This window comes from Coregonus lavaretus, assembly GCF_964263955.1.
Source record: "Coregonus lavaretus genome assembly, chromosome: 29".
In the NCBI taxonomy this organism is placed as follows: Eukaryota; Metazoa; Chordata; class Actinopteri; order Salmoniformes; family Salmonidae; genus Coregonus; species Coregonus lavaretus.
This window is the reverse complement of record NC_140016.1, coordinates 33398951-33419849: the sequence shown is the minus strand read 5'-3', so window position 1 is coordinate 33419849 and position 20899 is coordinate 33398951. Positions and strand designations below refer to the sequence as shown.

The 20899-nt window shown below is 42.4% G+C and overlaps 2 protein-coding genes across 2 annotated transcripts; both read left to right on the top strand.

Moving 5' to 3' along the window:
* Window positions 1-822: 822 nt before the first annotated feature.
* Window positions 823-8113, top strand: LOC311105356 (glutathione S-transferase P-like). Its single transcript, XM_084147484.1, has 7 exons — window positions 823-926; window positions 1804-1839; window positions 3056-3162; window positions 6864-6951; window positions 7078-7181; window positions 7350-7451; window positions 7705-8113. Coding segments are annotated over exons 1-7 (627 nt in total). The 5' UTR covers window positions 823-925; the 3' UTR covers window positions 7894-8113.
* Window positions 8114-8707: 594 nt separating this feature from the next.
* LOC311105312 (protein farnesyltransferase/geranylgeranyltransferase type-1 subunit alpha-like) lies at window positions 8708-19663 on the top strand. Its single transcript, XM_084147419.1, has 9 exons — window positions 8708-8912; window positions 9307-9392; window positions 9551-9665; window positions 9810-9914; window positions 10225-10351; window positions 10994-11142; window positions 11529-11591; window positions 15729-15900; window positions 17418-19663. The coding sequence occupies exons 1-9, from the start codon at window positions 8716-8718 to the stop codon at window positions 17595-17597; spliced, it is 1194 nt and encodes a 397-aa protein (XP_084003545.1). The 5' UTR covers window positions 8708-8715; the 3' UTR covers window positions 17598-19663.
* Window positions 19664-20899: the final 1236 nt, after the last annotated feature.

Sequence of the window (20899 nt, the reverse complement as noted above, 5' to 3'; positions counted from 1 at the left end):
ATATTACAGTTAAGTACACTGAACAAAAATATAAACTCAACATGCAATAATTTCAAAGATTTTACAGAGTTGAAGTTCATATAAGGAAATCAGTCAATAAATTCATTAGGTCCTAATCTATGGATTTCACATGACTGGGCAAGTGCGCAGCCACGGGTGGACCTTGGAGGGCATAGGTCCACCCACTTGGGAGCTAGGCCCAGCCAATCAGAATGAGTTTTTTCCCCACAAAAGGGCTTTATTACAGACAGAAATACTCCTCATCCCTGGTCATCCCTACTGCCTCTGATCTGGCGGACTCACTAAACACAGATGCTTTGTTTGTAAATTATGTCTGAGTGTTGGAGTGTGCCGCTGGCTATCCGTATACTTAAAAGACAAGAAAATGGTACCATCTAGTTTTCTTAATATAAGGAATTTGAAATTATTAATACTTTTAAGTATATTTTAACAATTACATTTACTTTTGATACTTAAGTATATTTAAAACCAAATACTTTTAGACATTTACTCAAGTAGTATTTCACTGGGTGACTTTCACTTTAGTAATTTTCTATTAAGGTGTCTTTACTTTTACTCAAGTATGACAATTGAGGACTTTTTCCACCACTGTAAATAAGCAATTGACTTGCAGACTATGAGAATGTGACTATGACCTTGAAGGTCATGCTTGAGACTTCGCTTGGGATTTGCATTATTGATATCACAAGACTACAGCATATTGTTGGAAACAAAGAAGCTTTGCAACTCATTCAAGGCAACAGTGTAACTTCAGTGATGGAAAGTCATAATGACTTTGCAGAAAACGACAAATGTGGGCGTGTATTTAGGAGCTTAGAAGAAAAGGAGAAGCCCCGTTCCATTTTCAATCACAGGTTTAATTCACTCGTTACTGTCAGGGCCACCACGACTCTTGCAGCACAAAAGTAAGTAATGGCTTTTAAACATTATAAAGCGATGTGCAATAGCTAATCTAAATTAGGATTTACACCTCATACTAGCGCACAGTCAGCTGTCTGTCCTTTAGTCGGTCGTGCACTCGCTATGCCTTTTAAGTAAGCTAACTTGAACTAGCCTAGCTATCTAGGCCTAATCGTTTTTGCAACTTGATCTTCCACGTTAAACGAAAAATACGACCGAGAAACACTCTACTTAGCTGGAAGTTATGCTATTTTCTTGGCGTAAACCGAGGGTTCTTATGTAACAGCACAACCGATAGCCCTTCCACTCAGTTATGCATGGTTGACGTTTTAATTAATTTCATTCTAGCTAGCTAAAGTTGCAATGTTTTCATGTGCATATTAAAAGTTCGTATTCGAGGATGTCTATTGTTGAGTCGGTTGAGATATATGTTGTCAGACAGTGGCCAACGATTTTTATGCTCCTTACATAACAGTGGTGTGGGTGAACTTCAGCCTGTTGGCTAACTAGACCTGAAATGACCCGGATACTCGATATGCTAAAAAGCTACAGACACCACACTGGCCACACTGACAGATTTGTTTGGCAACAAAATTATGTAAAGCAATATTGAAGTTAATGTTGCATGGCATTTTCACATGCAAATAGCACTTAATACTATACCATACTAAATCCGTAGTAGTTGATAATACATTCTCTAGATAGTTTTGGTTAAAAAAAGTCTAGCAGTTGTACTTCAATCAGCTATGTCATTAATTGAAATGGCAACGGGGCACAAAACAGACATTTGTCTGAATCCATGTAATAAGTCTGACTAATACAAAAAATGTTTTAATCAATGTAGTTTCTTTGATTAACTTGACTTTTATCTCCTCTCCCCAGTGGGTCCCTACACAATTACTTACTTTGGAGTCCGAGGTATGTGGAGTCAGTTAATCCTATTCAACATCACATGATAGAGCCTGGCTATTGTTTTTAAGTAATAATAGCCTACTATTGGAGAGTGTATTCCCTGCTATAAGCTTTTCATATTGATAATTTATTACTAAATCTTTCCTTCAATTTGACAGCCATAAATGTATTGTGATGGAGTACGATTGTTTGAAGTGAAAGACAAAAACCTTGCACATGCTACTGCGCATATTCATGAACTTTAATTTAAGTGTCATATCCTAAGACCTTATGTCATTCATTACCCAATAGCCCAGGGTTTCCCAAACTGTGTGAGTTTTAGTTTTTTGCCCTAGCACTACACAGCTGATTCAGATAATCAACGAATCATCAAGCTTTGATAATTTGAATCTGCTGTGTAGTGTTAGGGCAAAAACCAAAATGTTTACCCCTAGGGGTCCCGAGGACCGAGTTTGGAAAATGCTGCAATGGCCTACTGCAGCAGCTTGAATCAATACTCAATATTGTGTTTCTATTGGTTTTAAACTGTAGGTGAAGTCATTCCAGGTAATCTCAACACCATGTGTGATCTTTCACACAGATGATATGACCTGGATTTCACCCACAGTGGCAGTTTAGCCTCACCCATCCCTTTTGATTGTTATCACAGAAAATACTTGGGAGTATTAGTTTGGCTCAGCTGGCCACCATGATCACTGTTCATATACTGAAACATTTGTTTCCAAAGTACTGGTGCTCCTTCTGTCTGTTTACATTATTCATGGCGCTTTAGCAATGAGAAGGGCTGGCTTTCTGTCAGGAGCATGTGACCCAGATTAATGTGGAGTGCACTGGTGAGCAATTGGGTCATGGGACTAAGGGTTCATTGAACCCAAAAAAGGTTTTGGACTTGAATAATGAAGAAAGGTCGTATAAATAATCCCAGAGAGAAGGTATAGTTTTATTTCTGGATAGAACCTGCCTTTTTATAGCCCTACTATTGCTGTACATCAATAAGGAAGCAAACTTTGAACCTGTTAATCAAAGGGAAATAGAATAACAAACTTTGTTTTACTTCACCTTACAACATTTATTGTACCCTTTTTCAATATAATTTTAACTAGTCTGTATTTGCCCAACACTAGTGCTATGTATGACTTGTTAGATCTGTGTCAAATTGTCTGTTATGATTTGAGATCTGTTTTGGTTCACCTGTGCTAACAGAGACCCTTGTTTACCACAGGGCGCTGTGGCGCTATGAGAATCATGATGGCCGACCAGGGCCAGGAGTGGAAGGAGATCGTGGTGGACTTTGCAGACTGGATGAAGGGAGATCTGAAAGCCACTTGTGTGAGTGGAGAATGGATAATTGCTTTGTTATCATTTACGTCATTTAGCAGACGCTCTTATCCAGAGCGACTTACAAATTGGTGCATTCACCTTATACCCAGTGGGATAACCACTTTACAATATGTTTTTTTTCTTTCTTTGGGGTGGGGTAAGGGGGGGTAGAAGGATTACTTTATCCTATCCCAGGTATTTCTTAAAGAGGTGGGGTTTCAAGTGTCTCCGGAAGGTGGTGAGTTACTCCGCTGTCCTGGCGTCGTGAGGGAGCTTGTTCTACCATTGGGGTGCCAGAGCAGCGAACAGTTTTGACTGGGCTGAGCGGGAACTGTGCTTCCGCAGAGGTAGGGGGGGCCAGCAGGCCAGAGGTGGATGAACGCAATGCCCTCGTTTGGGTGTAGGGACTGATCAGAGCCTGAAGGTACAGAGGTGCCGTTCCCCTCACAGCTCCGTAGGCAAGCACCATGGTCTTGTAGCAGATGCGAGCTTCAACTGGAAGCCAGTGGAGTGTGCGGAGGAGTGGGGTGACGTGAGAGAACTTGGGAAGGTTGAACACCAGACGGGCTGCGGCATTCTGGATGAGTTGTAGGGGTTTAATGGCACAGGCAGGGAGCCCAGCCAACAGCGAGTTGCAGTAATCCAGACGGGAGATGACAAGTGCCTGGATTAGGACCTGTGCCGCTTCCTGTGTAAGGCAGGGTCATACTCTCAATGTTGTAGAGCATGAACCTACAGGATCGGGTCACCGCCTTGATGTTAGCGGAGAACGACAGGGTGTTGTCCAGGGTCACGCCAAGGCTCTTCGCACTCTGGGAGGAGGACACAACGGAGTTGCCAACCGTGATGGCGAGATCATGGAACGGGCAGTCCTTCCCCGGGAGGAAGAGCAGCTCTGTCTTGCCAAGGTTCAGCTTGAGGTGGTGATCTGTCATCCACACTGATATGTCTGCCAGACATGCAGAGATGCGATTCGCCACCTGGTTATCAGAAGGGGGAAAGGAGAAGATTAGTTGTGTGTCGTCTGCGTAGCAATGATAGGAGAGGCCATGTGAGGATATGACAGAGCCAAGTGACTTGGTGTATAGCGAGAATAGGAGAGGGCCTAGAACTGAGCCCTGGGGGACACCAGTGGTGAGAGCACATGGTGCGGAGACAGATTCTCGCCACGCCACTTGGTAGGAGCGACCGGTCAGGTAGGACGCAATCCAAGAGTGAGCCGTGCCGGAGATGCCCAACTCGGAGAGGGTGGAGAGGAGGATCTGATGGTTCACAGTGTCAAAGGCAGCAGACAGGTCAAGAAGGACAAGAGCAGAGGAGAGAGAGTTAGCTTTAGCAGTGCGGAGAGCCTCCGTGACACAGAGAAGAGCAGTCTCAGTTGAATGACCAGTCTTGAAACCTGACTGGTTTGGATCAAGAAGGTCATTCTGAGAGAGATAGCAAGAGAGTTGGCTAAAGAGTTTTGGAGAGAAAAGAAAGAAGGGATACTGGTCTGTAGTTGTTGACATCGGAGGGATCGAGTGTTGGTTTTTTGAGAAGGGGTGCAACTCTCGCTCTCTTGAAGACGGAAGGGACATAGCCAGCGGTCAAGGATGAGTTGATGAGCGGGGTGAGGTAAGGGAGAAGGTCACCGGATATGGTCTGGAGAAGAGAGGAGGGGATAGGGTCAAGCGGGCAGGTTGTTGGGCGGCCGGCCGTCACAAGTCGCAAGATTTCATGTGGAGAGAGAGGGGAGAAAGAAGTCAAAGCATAGGGTAGGGCAGTGTGAGCAGGACCAGCAGTGTCATTTGACTTAACAAACGAGGATCGGATGTCGTCAACCTTCTTTTCAAAATGGTTGACGAAGTCATCCACAGAGAGGGAGGGGAGGGGAGGGGAAGAGGATTCAGCAGGGAGGAGAAGGTGGCAAAGAGCTTCCTAGGGTTAGAGGCAGATGCTTGGAATTAAGTGGTAGAAAGTGGCTTTAGCAGCAGAAACAGATGAAGAAAATGTAGAGAGGAGGGAGTGAAAAGATGCCAGGTCCGCAGGGAGTCTAGTTTTCCTCCATTTCCGCTCGGCTGCCCGGAGCCCTGTTCTGTGAGCTCGCAATGAGTCTTCAAAGCCACGGAGCAGGAGGGGAGGACCAAGCCGGCCGGGAGGATAGGGGACATAGAGAGTCAAAGGATGCAGAAAGGGAGGAGAGGAGGGTTGTTGAGGCAGAATCAGGAGATTGGAGGGAGAAGGATTGAGCAGAGGGAAGAGGTGATAGGATGGAAGAGGAGAGAGCGACGGTTGCGACGGCGCATTACCATCTGAGTAGGGGCAGAGTGAGTAGTGTTGGTGGAGAGCGAGAGAGAAAAGGATACAAAGTAGTGGTCGGAGACATGGAGGGGAGTTGCAGTGAGATTAGTAGAAGAACAGCATCTAGTAAAGATGAGTTCAAGCGTATTGCCTGCCTTGTGAGTAGGGGGGGATGGTGAGAGGGTGAGGTCAAAAGAGGAGAGGAGTGGAAAGGAGGAGGCAGAGAGTAATGAGTCAAAGGTAGACGTAGGGAGGTTGAAGTCAGCCAGAACTGTGAGGGGTGAGCCATCAGGAAAGGAACTTATCAAGACATCAAGCTCATTGATGAACTCCAAGGGAACCTGTAAGGCGATAAATTACAAGGATGTTAAGCTTAAATGGGCTAGTGACTGTGACAGCATGGAATTCAAATGAGGAGATAGACAGATGGGTCAGGGGAAAAAGAGAGAATGTCCACTTGGGAGAGATGAGGATTCCTGTGCCACCACCCCGCTGACCAGATGCTCTCGGGGTACGTGAGAACACATGATCAGACGAGGAGAGAGCAGTAGGAGTAGCAGTGTTTTCAGTGGTAATCCATGTTTCCGTCAGCGCCAAGAAGTCGAGGGACTGGAGGGTAGCATAGGCTGAAATGAACTCTGCCTTGTTGGCCGCAGAACGGCAGTTCCAGAAGCTGCCGGAGACCTGGAACTCCACGTGGGTCGTGCGTGCAGGGACCACCAGGTTAGAGAGGCAGCAGCCACGCGGTGTGAGGCGTTTGTATAGCCTGTGCGGAGAGGAGAGAACAGGGATAGACAGAGGCATAGTTGACAGGCTACAGAAAATGGCTACAATAATGCAAAGGAGATCGGAATGAAATGAACTAAACATCTGGGAAAGCGAGAGAGCGGGGCCTTCCTCACTTACGTTTCACTGAAACACCCAAATATAACTCTCCCAACTTCCACCTCAGAAACTATAATTGTTGTAAACTACAGCAGTTCAATGTTTTCTAGGAATAGACTAACTTAGTTTATTCAGCTAGCTAACGTGGTACAGTATTCTTCCGTAAAAACCGTCCAGTGCACCTAGTCATATGACGCCACAGCCAACTAGCATGCCGGCTCCAACAACACGGTTGTTGTCAACCTGTTCAGTTTAGCCAGTGATAATGGTCTAGTGATAACAGCTGGGATGTGCTTTTGAAGGAGGATCGATTTGTTTATTGTACACTGTTTTTTTTTTCCCTACAATCTCCGTCTGTGCTTTCTGTTATTCATATTTAAGGAAAGAGATTTACCTCATGAGTTTTGTGTTGCAGTATCTACCTGTATTATCTTCTGTTATCATCAATGTAGGGTTGATTCAGCTACAACAAATATGTAAACCCCATGTCCCTATTAGTTGTTAAACTCTATAATAAATGACACAATTCAATTTTTTGGTTTTAGGTATTTGGTCAGTTGCCCAAGTTCGAAGATGGAGGATTTGCCCTGTACCAGTCAAATGCCATTCTGAGGCACTTGGGCCGCAATCATGGTAATTTATCTCAATCGTTATGTCATATATTTACATTGTTTTCCTCACTCTATTTATCCTTTTTAAATAGATCAAATATAAGCATGAAATGTTAATTATACTTTCACCTAACTCGAACACACACAGATGCCTATGGGAAAGATGGCAAGGAGGCTGCCCTCATTGACATGATGTGTGATGGCGTTGAGGACCTTCGTCTTAAATACGTAAAAATGATTTACCAGGAATACGTAAGTATTCATCAAAGCTGAAATTCGGACTAAGGGTACAGTTCATAAAACAAATGTACCTGTACTGTGCAGTAAAAAAACATTTGGTTAAAAGTTTTTTTTTATGCAGCTTAATGGGTAAACATTTATGAAGTGTCATTATGATTAATCACATTCTCCTTTTCATAGGATACTGGTAAAGACCCATATGTCAAAGACCTTCCTAACCACCTCGACAAGTTTGAAGCTGTGATGGCAAAAAACAAGACTGGTTATCTTGTTGGCGACAAGGTAACCGATCCTGCAATGCACCCAAAAAGAGGGCTCTTAAATTATGGAGTTCTAATTTAGTACATACTGCAATCAATAGTGTGGCCCAAAAAAGCCTAATTTACCAAATGGATTTACTAAATGGTTTGGTTCTCTTGTAATCACAGTACCGTCTGTTACCTATCACAAAACTAGAATGAGTAGAACAGGTATCCCCATTGAAGTTAATAATGCCATAATGAGAGATTATATTTCTGCTCCATATCCTACATAGCCTTCGTTTGCCGACTACAATCTTTTTGAAGTGCTGCTCAACCACCTGGTGCTCTGCTCCAGTTGCCTGGATACCTTCCCCTCCCTGAAGAGTTTTGTCGAGAAGATGTCTGCCCGTCCCAAAATCAAGGCCTTCCTAGACTCTGACGCCTACAAGAAACTGCCCATTAACGGCAATGGCAAACAGTGACTTCTGCTGAACAAAGGAGGTTGAATTCCATCTGGTTACTTATACCTGAATGGTCATGGATAATAGCAATTGTTTTTATACTTCCAACTAACACATCCGCCTACGATAAGCTTGTGGTTAACTTTATGTACAATTATGTTAGATTCTAATGACTTTTGTATGACATGATGAATTGTCATGTGTTCAAAAAATAAAGGGCTTTTTGAAAAGTATCCACTGACACGGTATCGGTCTTTATGGAAAAAGCACTTTTGAACTTAAACTTAATTATTTTAGTAGACACTTACAGGTTCTATAGTACATTTATCACTTCTCTGCTGTTCTGTGAACATGTCAATTGCCATTATAATGCAAGCCATGAAGAATAATTGGTACAGTACATACAGTAGATGGTCAGTAGGGGGAGCCCCTCTCCTTGGTCGTTTGGCATTTGTGGATAGACCAGTGATGGGATAAATTCTTGCTAAAACGTGTCATTCTTAAACTCAAAACGATGTACTGAATCTTTTGTTTCTAAAGATTCAAAACACTGTTTCCATTCCACACTAATCCGGTGTAGGGAATGAAATACATGTTCGTGCCCAATGTAATAGTTTCTTTGGTAAACCTGTGTGCATACTTACAAAACACACCTTGTATTTTCATCCATTTTGAAGACTATTTATTCGAGAATGAGGTAACAAATTGCGGACATAAACACTCGTTTTAAAAACTCCTTTATATATATATATATATATATTTATCAACCACTACGCGGACCATACGTGCTCCAGTACACTGTTCCTTGTAAGACGATTAACAGAGTTGCACAAAACAGAGGAAATGACGTCCATGAGTGCAATATCACAGACGTCCGACCTAACAAATAAGGCAGCTCTTATTCAGCCTGCAACCGAAAGACCAGTTTATTACAGAATGTCAGGTATTGAAGAAACTTCAAATGTACTTCAGAAGGAGAGGAGGAGCGAGGAAGAGCCCGAGATTGACTATGAAGACCCGTTCCGTTATGTGTTTTACAGGTAGGCTAAGCTAGCTAGTTAGGCAAGGCTAAGTAGCGTAGCTAGTTACAGTAGCTAGCTGAACCACTAGCTGGGCCGAGGAGGAGACGATGAGTATGTGAAGTCAAAGATTATTCTCTGTGGAGAATAATTTTTTTCCCCCACTTCCCTAACCGTTGTGAGGTAGTTCGCTAACTAGCCATTGCTCGCCATGGCTTGATCTGTAATTGATGGTAAACTTACAATTAGCAAGTTATTATTGTTTTGTATGTTTAATTTTATTAAAAGTGATACCTGAAAAAATCAGGCCAATTGTGGTATTATCGAATTGGCCCGAGACTGAACAGTTACCCCATTCACTAATGTCTCTATCTTTACCTTCCCCTCTCTCCCTCCCGTCTCCCCTCACATACAGAGACAGAAAAGAGTGGGCTGATTTAGAGCCTGTTCCTCAAGATGATGGTCCCAATCCTGTTGTGAAGATTGCCTACTCTGACAAGTGTAAGAAATTAAACTTAGCATATCATTTAAAACCAGACATCCATATTGTTTTATGTTGTCAATGTCATACATTTAGCCTACTAAATAACTCTGAAGTCACTTTATTTGACTTTGCATCAAACTTTGCACACCAAACATGTCACATTTGTCTCCAATAGTCACAGATGTGTATGACTATTTCCGAGCGTTACTGAAGAATGATGAAAAAAGCGACAGGGCACTCGCGCTGACAGCTGAAGCCATTGAACTGAACGCTGCAAATTACACTGTATGGTAAGCAGGTGTTATTGTGATTTATGAACACAACAGTAGAAAACCAATACTTTTCTTAGATATTATCCTCTCCTTCGAAAATGAAAAGTGCAAGACCATAAAGAAAGGGTGAACATTTCCTCTCTCCATTTTGTGTGTGTGAAGGCACTACCGGCGAGTGTTACTTCAGGCCCTGGAGAAGGACCTGAGAGAGGAGATGAGGTACATCACAGCCATCATCGAGGACCAGCCCAAAAACTACCAAGTCTGGTGAGCTCTGCCAATCTAGATTTTAAGTGTTGTCGCTATACCAGTATCACAATCCGACCATAGTTGATTTTCGATGGCAAAAAAACAAACCTGAGGCAGACTAAACTCTATGGTTCTTTAAGAACCTACTTTATGTAATATATTGTGTACTATACTTTTAAAAAATTACATGTGGTTGGATGACAACGTCATCCAACATTGGGTTGTGAGCATAAAGACACATTTCCGTTCTCTGCAAGTTGGACAATAAAGTTCTTATTTTTCTTCTTCGGTTCTACACAAAGACTTAACCGTCTGCTCCCTATCCTAGGCACCATAGACGAATGGTGGTGGAGTGGCTGAACGACCCCTCGGAGGAACTGGAGTTCATTGCAGAGATCCTAAGTCAGGACGCTAAGAACTACCATGCCTGGCAGCACAGACAGTGGGTCATCAAGGTAGGAGCCTCAACAACCAGGCTGCGTTTGTAACCGATGGTGAATTGTTAGCTAGTAGCGTCATACAGTAGTGTTACATGATTTGCAATCAAACTGAAAAAGCATTGTGAATGTAGCCTACCTCAGACTCAATGGCCCAATTTTGAATATGTTATCAGCTCCAGATTTATGGTAATGAAACCAAACGCTGTTGATTAGCATAATTTATTTTTGCATGTCTATGTAAATGAAGTCACATTTGCATTCTGCCACCAAACAGGCTCTCTGAAATGGGCTGCATTGATTATATGACTGCAGTTTTATTTTACTACAGTTATGTGTGACTGAATAGATTGTAGATTATTGTCTTGGAAAGTGTCTAGTAGCGGATGGATCAAAAATATGTCTCTAGGATATCAGAATGAATGGCGATTTCTGAACAAGAAAATCCTTTATGTGCAGTGAATATGAATCACAAATCAGAATGGTCACATGCCATTGGAATACACAATAGCAAGGACAATGGTGTGTTTGTCTGTCAGTACTAAATAAGTGTACTCCAGAAGTACAAGCTGTGGGACAGTAAGCTAGAGTATGCCTCTACTAAGTTAGTTTTTATGGAGTGTGTGTGTCAGTACTAAATAAGTGTGTATTATTTTCTAGGAGTACAATCTGTGGGACAGTGAGCTGGAGTATGTGGAGCAGTTATTGGAGGAAGATGTGAGGAACAACTCCGCATGGAACCAGAGGCACTACATCATCTCGCACACGAAAGGCTACTCAGACCAAGCCATACGCAACAGAGAAGTGCAGTATGTACCTGCTTTCCCTACAAGCTGTATCTCATGTCAGCCCCACACCTTACTACTGTTGAGTAGAAACTGAACATGGGAAAGGCTTGGTCCAGAAAAAACCTCCTAGCCGCTACCCATTTGGCACTTCATCCTCCTAGCCCCTACCCACTCCATTTATCTAAAAGGATGTGACAGGTATGAGCAACATGATAGTAACTCCACCTTGCCTTCTGATAGGCTTGGTAGGACTTCCAGCATTATACCTATCAAACCCTTTAGAATTTCCATGGGTAAGGGATTGTTTTTGAAAATGGGGTAGGGCTTGTTTCTGGACTGGGCAAAGATTTACAGTGTGCTACGTCAGACATATGTGATGAATGTGTTCTCATTCTGTCTTTTTTAAGGTACAGTCTCAAACAGATTAAGAAGGCTCCCCACAACGAAAGTGTGTGGAACTATTTAAAAGGGTAAGTGTCATACAGGATTCATTCAGTAGGGAATTAAATCATACATAATTAATAACGTCTACATAATAACGAGTCTACAGCGTTATGGGTAATAACACACTTACCTTGCTATATGACTGTGCAGTTTTGTTTTACTACAGTTATGTGTGATTGAATCAATGTATTGTCCTGGAAAGTTTCTATCCCCCACCAGCAGATGTCCCCTGTAGCTCAGCTGGGAGAGCATGGCGCTTGCAACGCCAGGGTTGTGGGTTCGTTTCCCACGGGGGGCCAGTATGAAAATGTATGCACTCACTAACTGTAAGTCGCTCTGGATAAGAGCGTCTGCTAAATGACAAAAAAATTTAAAAAATTTAAGTCACCATGTTTACTTTAGGACAGGGGTCTGCAACCTTTATGATCGGAAGAGCCCTTTTTTCCTCACAAACAGTGTTGAGAGAGCCACACAATACATTTGAGCCTTTGCCAGCCAATAGCAGCAATATCTGATATTCAGCACCTCGGATAGCAGTCAGATCAAATTACCATGAAATCTGACTTTCAGGGTCACAGAGCAGTGGACTCAGCGTTTCTGGTGAAGGTGTAGGGAGAATCAATCTCGTGAACATACATTAAATATGCTACAGGAGTGATGTTACTTTTTGTGAGGAAAAACAGCCTGGACAACACCCTGTCGTTCTCTGCAAATCTCAAAGCAGTGACTCACTCCTGCAGGTTCATGCTCTACAACATCCATAGAGTATGACCCTACCTCACACAGGAAGTGGGGCAGGTCCTAATCCAGGCACTTGTCATCTCCCGTCTGGACTACTGCAACTCCCTGTTGGCTGGGCTCCCCGCTTGTGCCATCAAACCCCTGCAATTTATCCAGACTGCCACAGCCTGCCTGGTGTTCAACCTTCCCAAGTTCTCCCATGTCACCCCGCTCCTCTGCACAGTCCACTGGCTTCCAGTGGAAGCTTGCATCCACTACAAGACCATGGCACTTTGCCTACGGAGCAGCAAGAGGAACTGCCCCTCCCTACCTTCAGGCTATGCTCAAAATCTACACCCCAACCTGTGTACTAGGGATGATTATTTTCTCCTAAATCTACGAAGTTTCAATACCGGGAATAATTCATATTTATCACGAGAGTCCCAGGAAATATCGCAAATTGGAAGTGCCCATTTAAAGCGTTTAAAACCAAGATATGGCCACTATGCCAGGGTTCTCCCCAAATAAGATGGGCGCTGCGCCACCTTGTCGGCTTGGTTGCCCCACTATGTAAAGATGTCAGAGCAAATTAAACTGATATTAAGTAATGATAGAGTAAATGTTTGATCGGCATTGATGTGAATTGCAAAACAAGCGGTTCATAAATTCAGAGCGGTATCATGTTCCTCAATTCAGGGCATTTCAGCAGTAATCCATCTCGACACAGCACACCCCGTGTATAGCGTTGTCGAATCATACAAACTTTCTAACGGCAGTCAAACAAAAGTCAAATGACCAAAGTTGCTAAGCTTGCTAGATATTCTGTCATTAGTTGGAGGTTATCTCCTATATTTGGCTAAATCGAGTTGATGATTATACAGATAACAGATCAGCTCATGAATAATGGTCAGATGAAGAGTGGAAATAGTTTAAATATCAAGGTATCTTAACTGGGACCAACTCTGTTTAATAAAATATCCATATCTACTCTCATACCGTATGTTGATCACACATTCTTTACCGAAGCTCTCATATGGGCAGCAAGAATGAGAAGTGGGGGAAATGTTATAGCGGTATTTTGACATGCATAGGCGAGACGTGCTTTGATAATGTAACCTATGGATTACAGAAGAAAGAATTTTCATGCGAGACAGGAGTCAGGATTTTGGTTTTCACAGACTTAATGTCTGTGACAGAGATGCCTATGTAGTGAATTGTGCATAGGCCTATCAAATGTATGACTGGAGTCACAATGACAGCTCAAAGAGGCACACGCTATTTATAGGCTATACTGTAGGGGTTTCCTGTAGGGTTTATTAACAAATCGGGTCGCGTGTGCTTTGTGTGAACTAAATACACTAGGCTAAAGGCTTCCATGCGACAACCTGTTTTGATAATGTGCTATTACATTTTTTGCTAATCTGATGCTGCACATGTTGTGTATCTTATGGAATTGCTTTAGTGCCGACATTGGGGCAAAATATAATTTCCTGGGTCTTGTCATTTTTTTGGGGGGGGGGGGAATTAGAAGTGTTCCCGGGATCCCAGTTACCCATGTCAATCCATACAGAGTACTCCATTCTGCTACCTCTGGTCTCTTGGCCCTCCCGCTCAGCACAGTCAAAGCTCTTTTCTGTCCTGACACTCCAATGGTGGAACCAGCTTCCCCCCTGAATCTAGGACAGCAGAGTCCCTGCCCATCTTCCAAAAAAAATCTGAAACCCGACCTCTTCAAAGAGTATCTTAAATAATCCCACTGCAGTTTATGCATAGGCAAATGAGCCCGAAAGAAACACCTGAATTGAAGTTATGATTGTGCCATTATATAATACACAGCCAACTGCATATTATGCATGGCAGAAAACAAAACTGATTTAAGATGCCTTTGCTACATAATTGGTCTAGCCTATACTCCAAAATTAAACAAATTTGAGTAATCGCCTTTGAGTGTGGACTGTATTATTATGCATAGTGGATGGACTGGTTTACTTAAGCTGTGCTCCAACATTTATATCCATGAGTCTGGTAGAGAACGTATAGCCCTAGGCGATGCTGTTGGTTCACTGATTGTGCATGGCACCTTACAGTTAGCCTACAATGAGTGAATTTGATTTTGAATCGCCTAGTAATAGGGAATTTTTTATATTTTCAATTAATTGGGTGACATTATCTTTAGATAAACAGAATCTCACCACCATGCGTTTCCATCTCTCAATCCTTTATTCCTTTCTCGAGCACGCAGACGGGCTGTCAACTGTTTAGAGAAACATGTTATTGTCGATGTTACCGAACAGATTACACTTGGTTTCCCAAATTAAGCACTGGGTAGCTGCAGGAACAAGTTTAGAAGGCCCATGGCATACAGAGTTTGGGCTGAATATCACCTGTCGGGCAGCGAGAGCATGCGCCTCGAACAGTGGTTGATGCAGTGGAGTAAAATAAGTGTTAGATTTACTTCCCAAAGCACATGCATGCTCCGCTATAAAACCGAAGTAGCTTACAAAACGGACCGGCGGGAAAGCGCACGGCCTCCCTTCGCTATTCGAGTGCAAACAGATGACATGTATTATTATTTATTTTTTCATATTAGTAAAGACAAGATTCAATTCAGAATAGTCTGATGGCGGGTGAAAATAGGATCATTTGATGAGAGAAGAGATGTGCAGCCTGAGGCAAGGAACGGAGCACAAGCTTTTTTTTTTGCTACTTTCTCAAACCATCAATAGCCTATAGTCGTACCATTCAGCCCATAAGGTTTATGTCATTCTCAACTAAAGTTGCCAAATAACTCTAAATGTAGCATATAGGACCTGTTTCAAATTATCACTTTTATGCTCAACATAGCCACTTCATATATGCGCACTTGCTCCATAATGGGAGAAATAAACGTTACATTATATTCTTCTTACTATAAAATCATGTAAAATAAAAGAATGGCACAGGACTTAAGCATATCTTCTCAGCTAAATGAACAAGCCTACAGCCTGGAGCATAGCCAGATAACATAGGCATACTGTAGGCCAACTCATATTCTGTTCTTCTGAAATACATTTTCTTCATATAATAATGTTTCTTTAGACCTGACTAAAATAAATAATGGATGTTTTGTGATGGTGTATATAAAATTTATTTAGACTTTTTAAATTGTAGATGTTCCAAAGGCCCGCATCAGTGGCTTGTATGTGTGGAGATGCTTAACATGTTTATGGTAATTAATGGTAAAATACAGTGAGACCGACAGTCTTTTGCATGCCAATAACCGGCTGTCAAAATGTAATGACTGCCACAGCAGCCCTAATCTCAGATAGTCCCGATCTTTCCAAACCCATGGGGGAGGGGGTCAAGAGCTGCTGGTTGCCGACCCCTGGTTTAGGAGCTCTGAATAGGGATACTGCTTTTGCGGAGTTGGTCTACGCTTTTCACACCCCTCTTCCCCCCCCCAGGATTCTACAGGACCTGGGCCTGTCGTCCCACCCGGGTCTCCTGGAGCAGATCCTGGAGCTCAAGGAGACCCACTGCTCGCCCTACCTGTTGGGCTTCCTGGTGGACATCTACGAAGACTCCCTGGAAAACACCTCGGGATACCAGGAGGAAGTCCTCAGTAAGGCCCTGGAGGTGAGCAGCACTGGGACCTATCTGACTTTAAGGGATAGTTTAGCACGCTGTCCTACTAGACTTAAAGGGATAGTTCAGCATGGGGACCTGTCTGATTTAAAAGAAGAGTTCAACATGGGGACTTCTCCCACTTAAAAGGATAGTTCAGCACATGGACCGAATGTATGGGAAATTAGGCACTATCTTATTTGGGATTACTCTAAAGTAGTGTAATCCCAACTCTAAACTAATTTAGTGGCAGAAATGGGATCGTGCACTCACGTGAAAGTCTTTAGATCACTGATTCTCAATCAATTTCCTGGAGGACCCGAAGGGAGTGCACATTTTTATTTTAGCCCAGCAGTAGCACACTTGATTCAACTAAACACCAAGCTTTGACAAGTTGAAACAAATGTGCTAGTGCTCGGCCCGAACAGAAATGTGCACATCTCATCTTGGGGATCCCTCAGGAATGCACTGGGAAACTTGTGTAAATGCTGAAGAACTTGGCAACAATGTGCAGAGAATGGAAATTGTGTCTTCTACCATAGCCGAGACATCTTCCTTTGTACACCTCGAGTATAAAACATTGACTGAGAGTCAATCAGGGTAGAGCAGCCCTCGCACAAAGAGTTCAAGGCTGAGGAACAAGGAAAATCAGTCGGAATTATTCAACAAGTCGGATTTGAAAACGCTTTATCCTATCGCACCGGATTTCTTGCATGTTTTTCCAAGTCTCCAATGACAGTCCCTGGCAGTTTGAGTGACAGCTCGTATGTTGCCTCTATTTTGGGCAACTAAATGCTCGGGTGTCTGTCGGAGTTAATTAGGTTTCTTGGGAAGTGTTTAATTTTTTTTGCTGTTCTCAATTGTTTAAAAATAAATAAATAACTTGGCTATGCTTATAATCATCAACATGGGCATTGTCCCAGTCAGAAAATGCGCTACAGGAGCTCTGATGCATATTTGAGTTCCGGCTAATCAGAAATGCATGCAGCGGGAAGGGATTTCATTAAATTGGTTGTTGAAAATGAGATTCTTATTTTTCCACCTTTATTAACTTAGAAAAAGGATGTTTCTCAATGCTAGTGCAACCGTGAGAGGTGTAAAATGTATGTTGAGTAGCCACTAGCCAGCTACTTCACTACCAGTATGTCTACCATGGCTATGTTAGCTGTGGTAATGGATGGAAGATAAATAATGACCAGGTAATTCGATTTGCACATAAGCAAACAAGCAAGTGTTAGCAAATCAGCACAAAGTTACAAACCCTTGGGTTGCAAGACAATGCAAAAATAAAACATTTTGATTTGGCATTCTTTGAGCAATGAAGTGAACATTATCTGTTTTTTTTTACCCCACATAACATTACCACATCAATTCTTCCTTTAATCTTTCTGCTCTGTTGTGTAAATAGATATTGTCCACTCTGTCCATCTCTCGTCCCTTGCACCTTCAACCCTTTAATCCTGCTATATCCCTAACCCTCTCTCTGTCTCTCTCCATCCCCCCTCCCTCTCCTCCTGTTCTCACCCCAGCTCTGTGAGCTCCTGGCCCATGAGAAGGACACCATCCGGATGGAGTACTGGAGCTACGTGGGCCGCTCCCTGCAGACTAAATACGGCTCCAGTGACCCCTCTACCACCACCAGCGCCCCAGGAACTGACCCAGGATCAGCCTCAGGCTCCGTTCACCAGGAGACACCCTGCAGTAGCTGAGAGAAGAAGACATAGAACCCAATGGGAGTCGAGGGAGCAACCGCTTTTAACCAGCCCAAGTTTGTTTGGCAATAGCGCAGCATTACCACATACAAAGAGAGAAGTAACAAAATAAACACTTCTAGCTTACTGTAAAAGAGGTAACTCACTCCAGATAAGTGTTATGAATTAGGGTTGGATCTTCCCTGGATTTCTAGATATGGACAGCTGCTGTCACTGTCATGCATTGAAGTTTATAGCCATAGTTGAACTAGATTGGATGTTGATTGTGAGTGTGTGGTAACGAGTAATTACTGTGAAATTAGGCTTGTTTTGGATTTCTTCTGTTGCGCAGTACACAGGAACACTGTAGCTAAGAAGCCGTTGAGCCATTAACTAATCTCTGTGTAGATTCATATTGATGACGTTGCCAAAACGGTATAACCAAACTCTGCATTGCTGTAGGCTACAGTCTTTTGTACGCTACAACTAATTATATGATTATTCTAAACTGGAAGTTTTGCCCTAGTCTTTTTTTCCCCTCTCGATTCTAACACACGTGTCTCTCATTCTAACGTACCTACTTTTCAGTCATTTTAGTTCGCTGTACTTGGCATAATGCGCCTGTGTGTTGGAGTTCAGCCAGTAATTGTCTCATCTGGATTCGCTCCCACTAACGAGCGAGATGAATAAAACACACCCGCTCATTGAACACCTATTTCACCGTATTAACGGTTAGCCGCTGAGCTAAAATACATTAACCAGGGATTGTTTTTGGTCATTTGGATTTACACACCGAAAGCATGACTCAATCGCAATGGCTTCCCCAAATGAAATTGGCCCCGTATTGCGAAACCAAATTATAATTTTGTACTTTGCTTCGACTGTAATTTATAGCTGATAGGTTAGGGGGGGGAAAGGCGTATCATCTTAAATCACTGTGCTAAAAGAGTCAAATCACAATTAAATGGAGCAGCATGAGGTTAGCTTCCGGTCTTTTCTTTCTAGTTAATTGATTCTGGAGCCATTGCATCCATCTCTGCAGCTCCAAAGGCTATAAAAGGACCGTTGGATCAAGTCATTGGATAGCTGGGAGTGGGAGTTCCCTTCATGGGACTGTTTCACTGGGCCAGCTATGGAAGGTCAAGGTATTAAGGGTAGACCTGTGAAATGGTTAACTGCAGATGGTTCCATTCCGTAATACAATTCCAAGGGTATGAAGTCCCATACTAGGAATGGGACCATAACAATGTGTCTTTTACAGTGTTGTAAGTGCAACATTAACTTTCATGAAAAATATTCCTGCATTGCAAATTGGTATGTATTTCAATGCAGACATTTTTCAACAGACTGAAAAAAATGTATTTAGTCAGAATCGTTATGAAATCATGAAGACTTAGGGTACATACATATGGCAAGTCTTACAGTACAATGCATTATAACCATATAATACATTATCCCTGTTGGCTTTAATCAAAATGTTATCCACATCAGTTGTGCTGATTCTCTGTAATTCCTCCCAGTCACATCAGTATTTAAAGGGCATAAATAATAGGGCAGAATGTAATCAGACCTCATGAATGCCGTACTGTCCAGAGAGTCCAGCCTGACAGCCTTGCATCCATTAGCACACGCCACGCTTATTAGCAAGATTATAGGCAGATTATCTATATTGACAAGATAGCTGAGTGAATGCTCTAACAATGGACATACATGTCCTCAATGATTGAAGGCAGGCGAGATCCGGTGGGACCATTCTAGCCAAAGAGAGAGAGATACGTGTGTGAACAACAGGCGCAACTAAGGTCATTTCCGATTGAGCCGACATATGCAGTGTTTACCGTGAATGCAGTCTCTGCTAAAGCACTGCCATTGCCTTTAAACTTCAATCACACTGTAAAGCTGAACTTCCACGATGCCGATTGAATAGAGCCTTAAGTCGTTTTTCTCAAAGCTGCTGGAATGTCACGTGCATCCACATACAGTGAATTACAAAAGTATTCAGACCCCTTGGATTTCTTAACATTTTATTGTGTTACAAAGTGGGATTAAAATTGATTTCATTGTCATTTTTTGTCAATCTACACAAAATACTAATGTCAAACTGATTTTTTATTTATTTTCTACAAATTAATTAACTAAAATAGTCTGCATATGTATTCAGCTCCCTGAATCAATACAGGTTAGAAATACCTTTGGCAACGATTATAGCTGTGAGTCTTATTGGGTAAGTCTAGAAGATCTTTGCACTCCTGGATTGTACAATATTTGCCCATTATTCTTTTCAAGCTCTGTCAAATTGTTGGGGATCATGGTTTAACAGCAATTTTCAAGTATTGCCATAGATTTAAGCAGAAACTGGAACTTGGCCACTCGGGAACATTCACTGTCTTCTTGGTAAGCAACTCCAGTGTAGATTTGGCCTTGTTTTAGCTTATTGTCCTGTTGAAAGGTGAATTCCTCCCATTCTCTGGTGTAAAGCAGGTTTTCCTCTAGGATCTTGCTTGTAATTAGCTCAGTTTCTTTTATCCTGAAAACCCCCAGTATTTGCCAATGTCAAGCATACCCATACCATGATGCAGCCACCACCATGCTTGAAAATAAGGAGGTAGTTACTCAGTTATGTTGGATTTGCCCCTAACAATGCTTTGCAATTAGGCCAAACAGTGTATCCCTTTGTGTTTTTTTGCAGTATTACTTTAGTGCCTTGTTGCATACAAGATGTTTTGGAATACTTTGATTCTGTATATTTATATTCTTCTTTTCACTCTGTAATTTAGGTCATTGACTACAATGTTGTTGATCCAGCCTCAGTTTTCTCCCATCACAGCCATTTAACTCTGTAGCTGTTTTAAAATCACCAATGGCTTCATGGGAACATCCCTGAGCAGTTTCATTCCTGTCCTGCAGCTGACTTCAGAAGGACGACTGTATCTTTGATGTGTCTGGATGGTTTAATACATAATCCACCGCATAATTATTAACTTGACCATGCTAATATTCTGAACCGTTCTCTCCATATATTCTAGTGAGTCTGAGAAAATTAAAGTTACACCAAATTTAAAAGGATGGCTTTAGATAAATGTACTGAAAACCCTAATGAATGAAAAATCCACCAGAAAATCTGTTGGCCAGCAAGTGGGACGGTTCAGCAGTTTAATTACATTTATTCAGCACGCGCAAGGGAACCACGCCGGCAAAGCCCGTTACACACCTGCATAAAGTCTGAATACCAACTACTGAGAAGAGTGTAGGAAAGGCGTACATTTCCTAAGTCTGAATCGGGCCCTTTGAACAGAGATTGTTAAATTTGTATTTATTGA

Excerpts from the sequence above, each read along its gene's own strand:
- LOC311105312 (XM_084147419.1), top strand. The coding sequence starts at position 8,716 with ATGACGTCCATGAGTGCAATATCACAGACGTCCGACCTAACAAATAAG. Across the intron at positions 10,352-10,993 it reads ACAGACAGTGGGTCATCAAG|GAGTACAATCTGTGGGACAG; the intron begins GTAGGAGCCTCA and ends ATTATTTTCTAG. Across the intron at positions 15,901-17,417 it reads TCCTCAGTAAGGCCCTGGAG|CTCTGTGAGCTCCTGGCCCA; the intron begins GTGAGCAGCACT and ends TTCTCACCCCAG.
- LOC311105356 (XM_084147484.1), top strand. Across the intron at positions 1,840-3,055 it reads TACTTACTTTGGAGTCCGAG|GGCGCTGTGGCGCTATGAGA; the intron begins GTATGTGGAGTC and ends TGTTTACCACAG. Across the intron at positions 7,452-7,704 it reads GTTATCTTGTTGGCGACAAG|CCTTCGTTTGCCGACTACAA; the intron begins GTAACCGATCCT and ends TATCCTACATAG.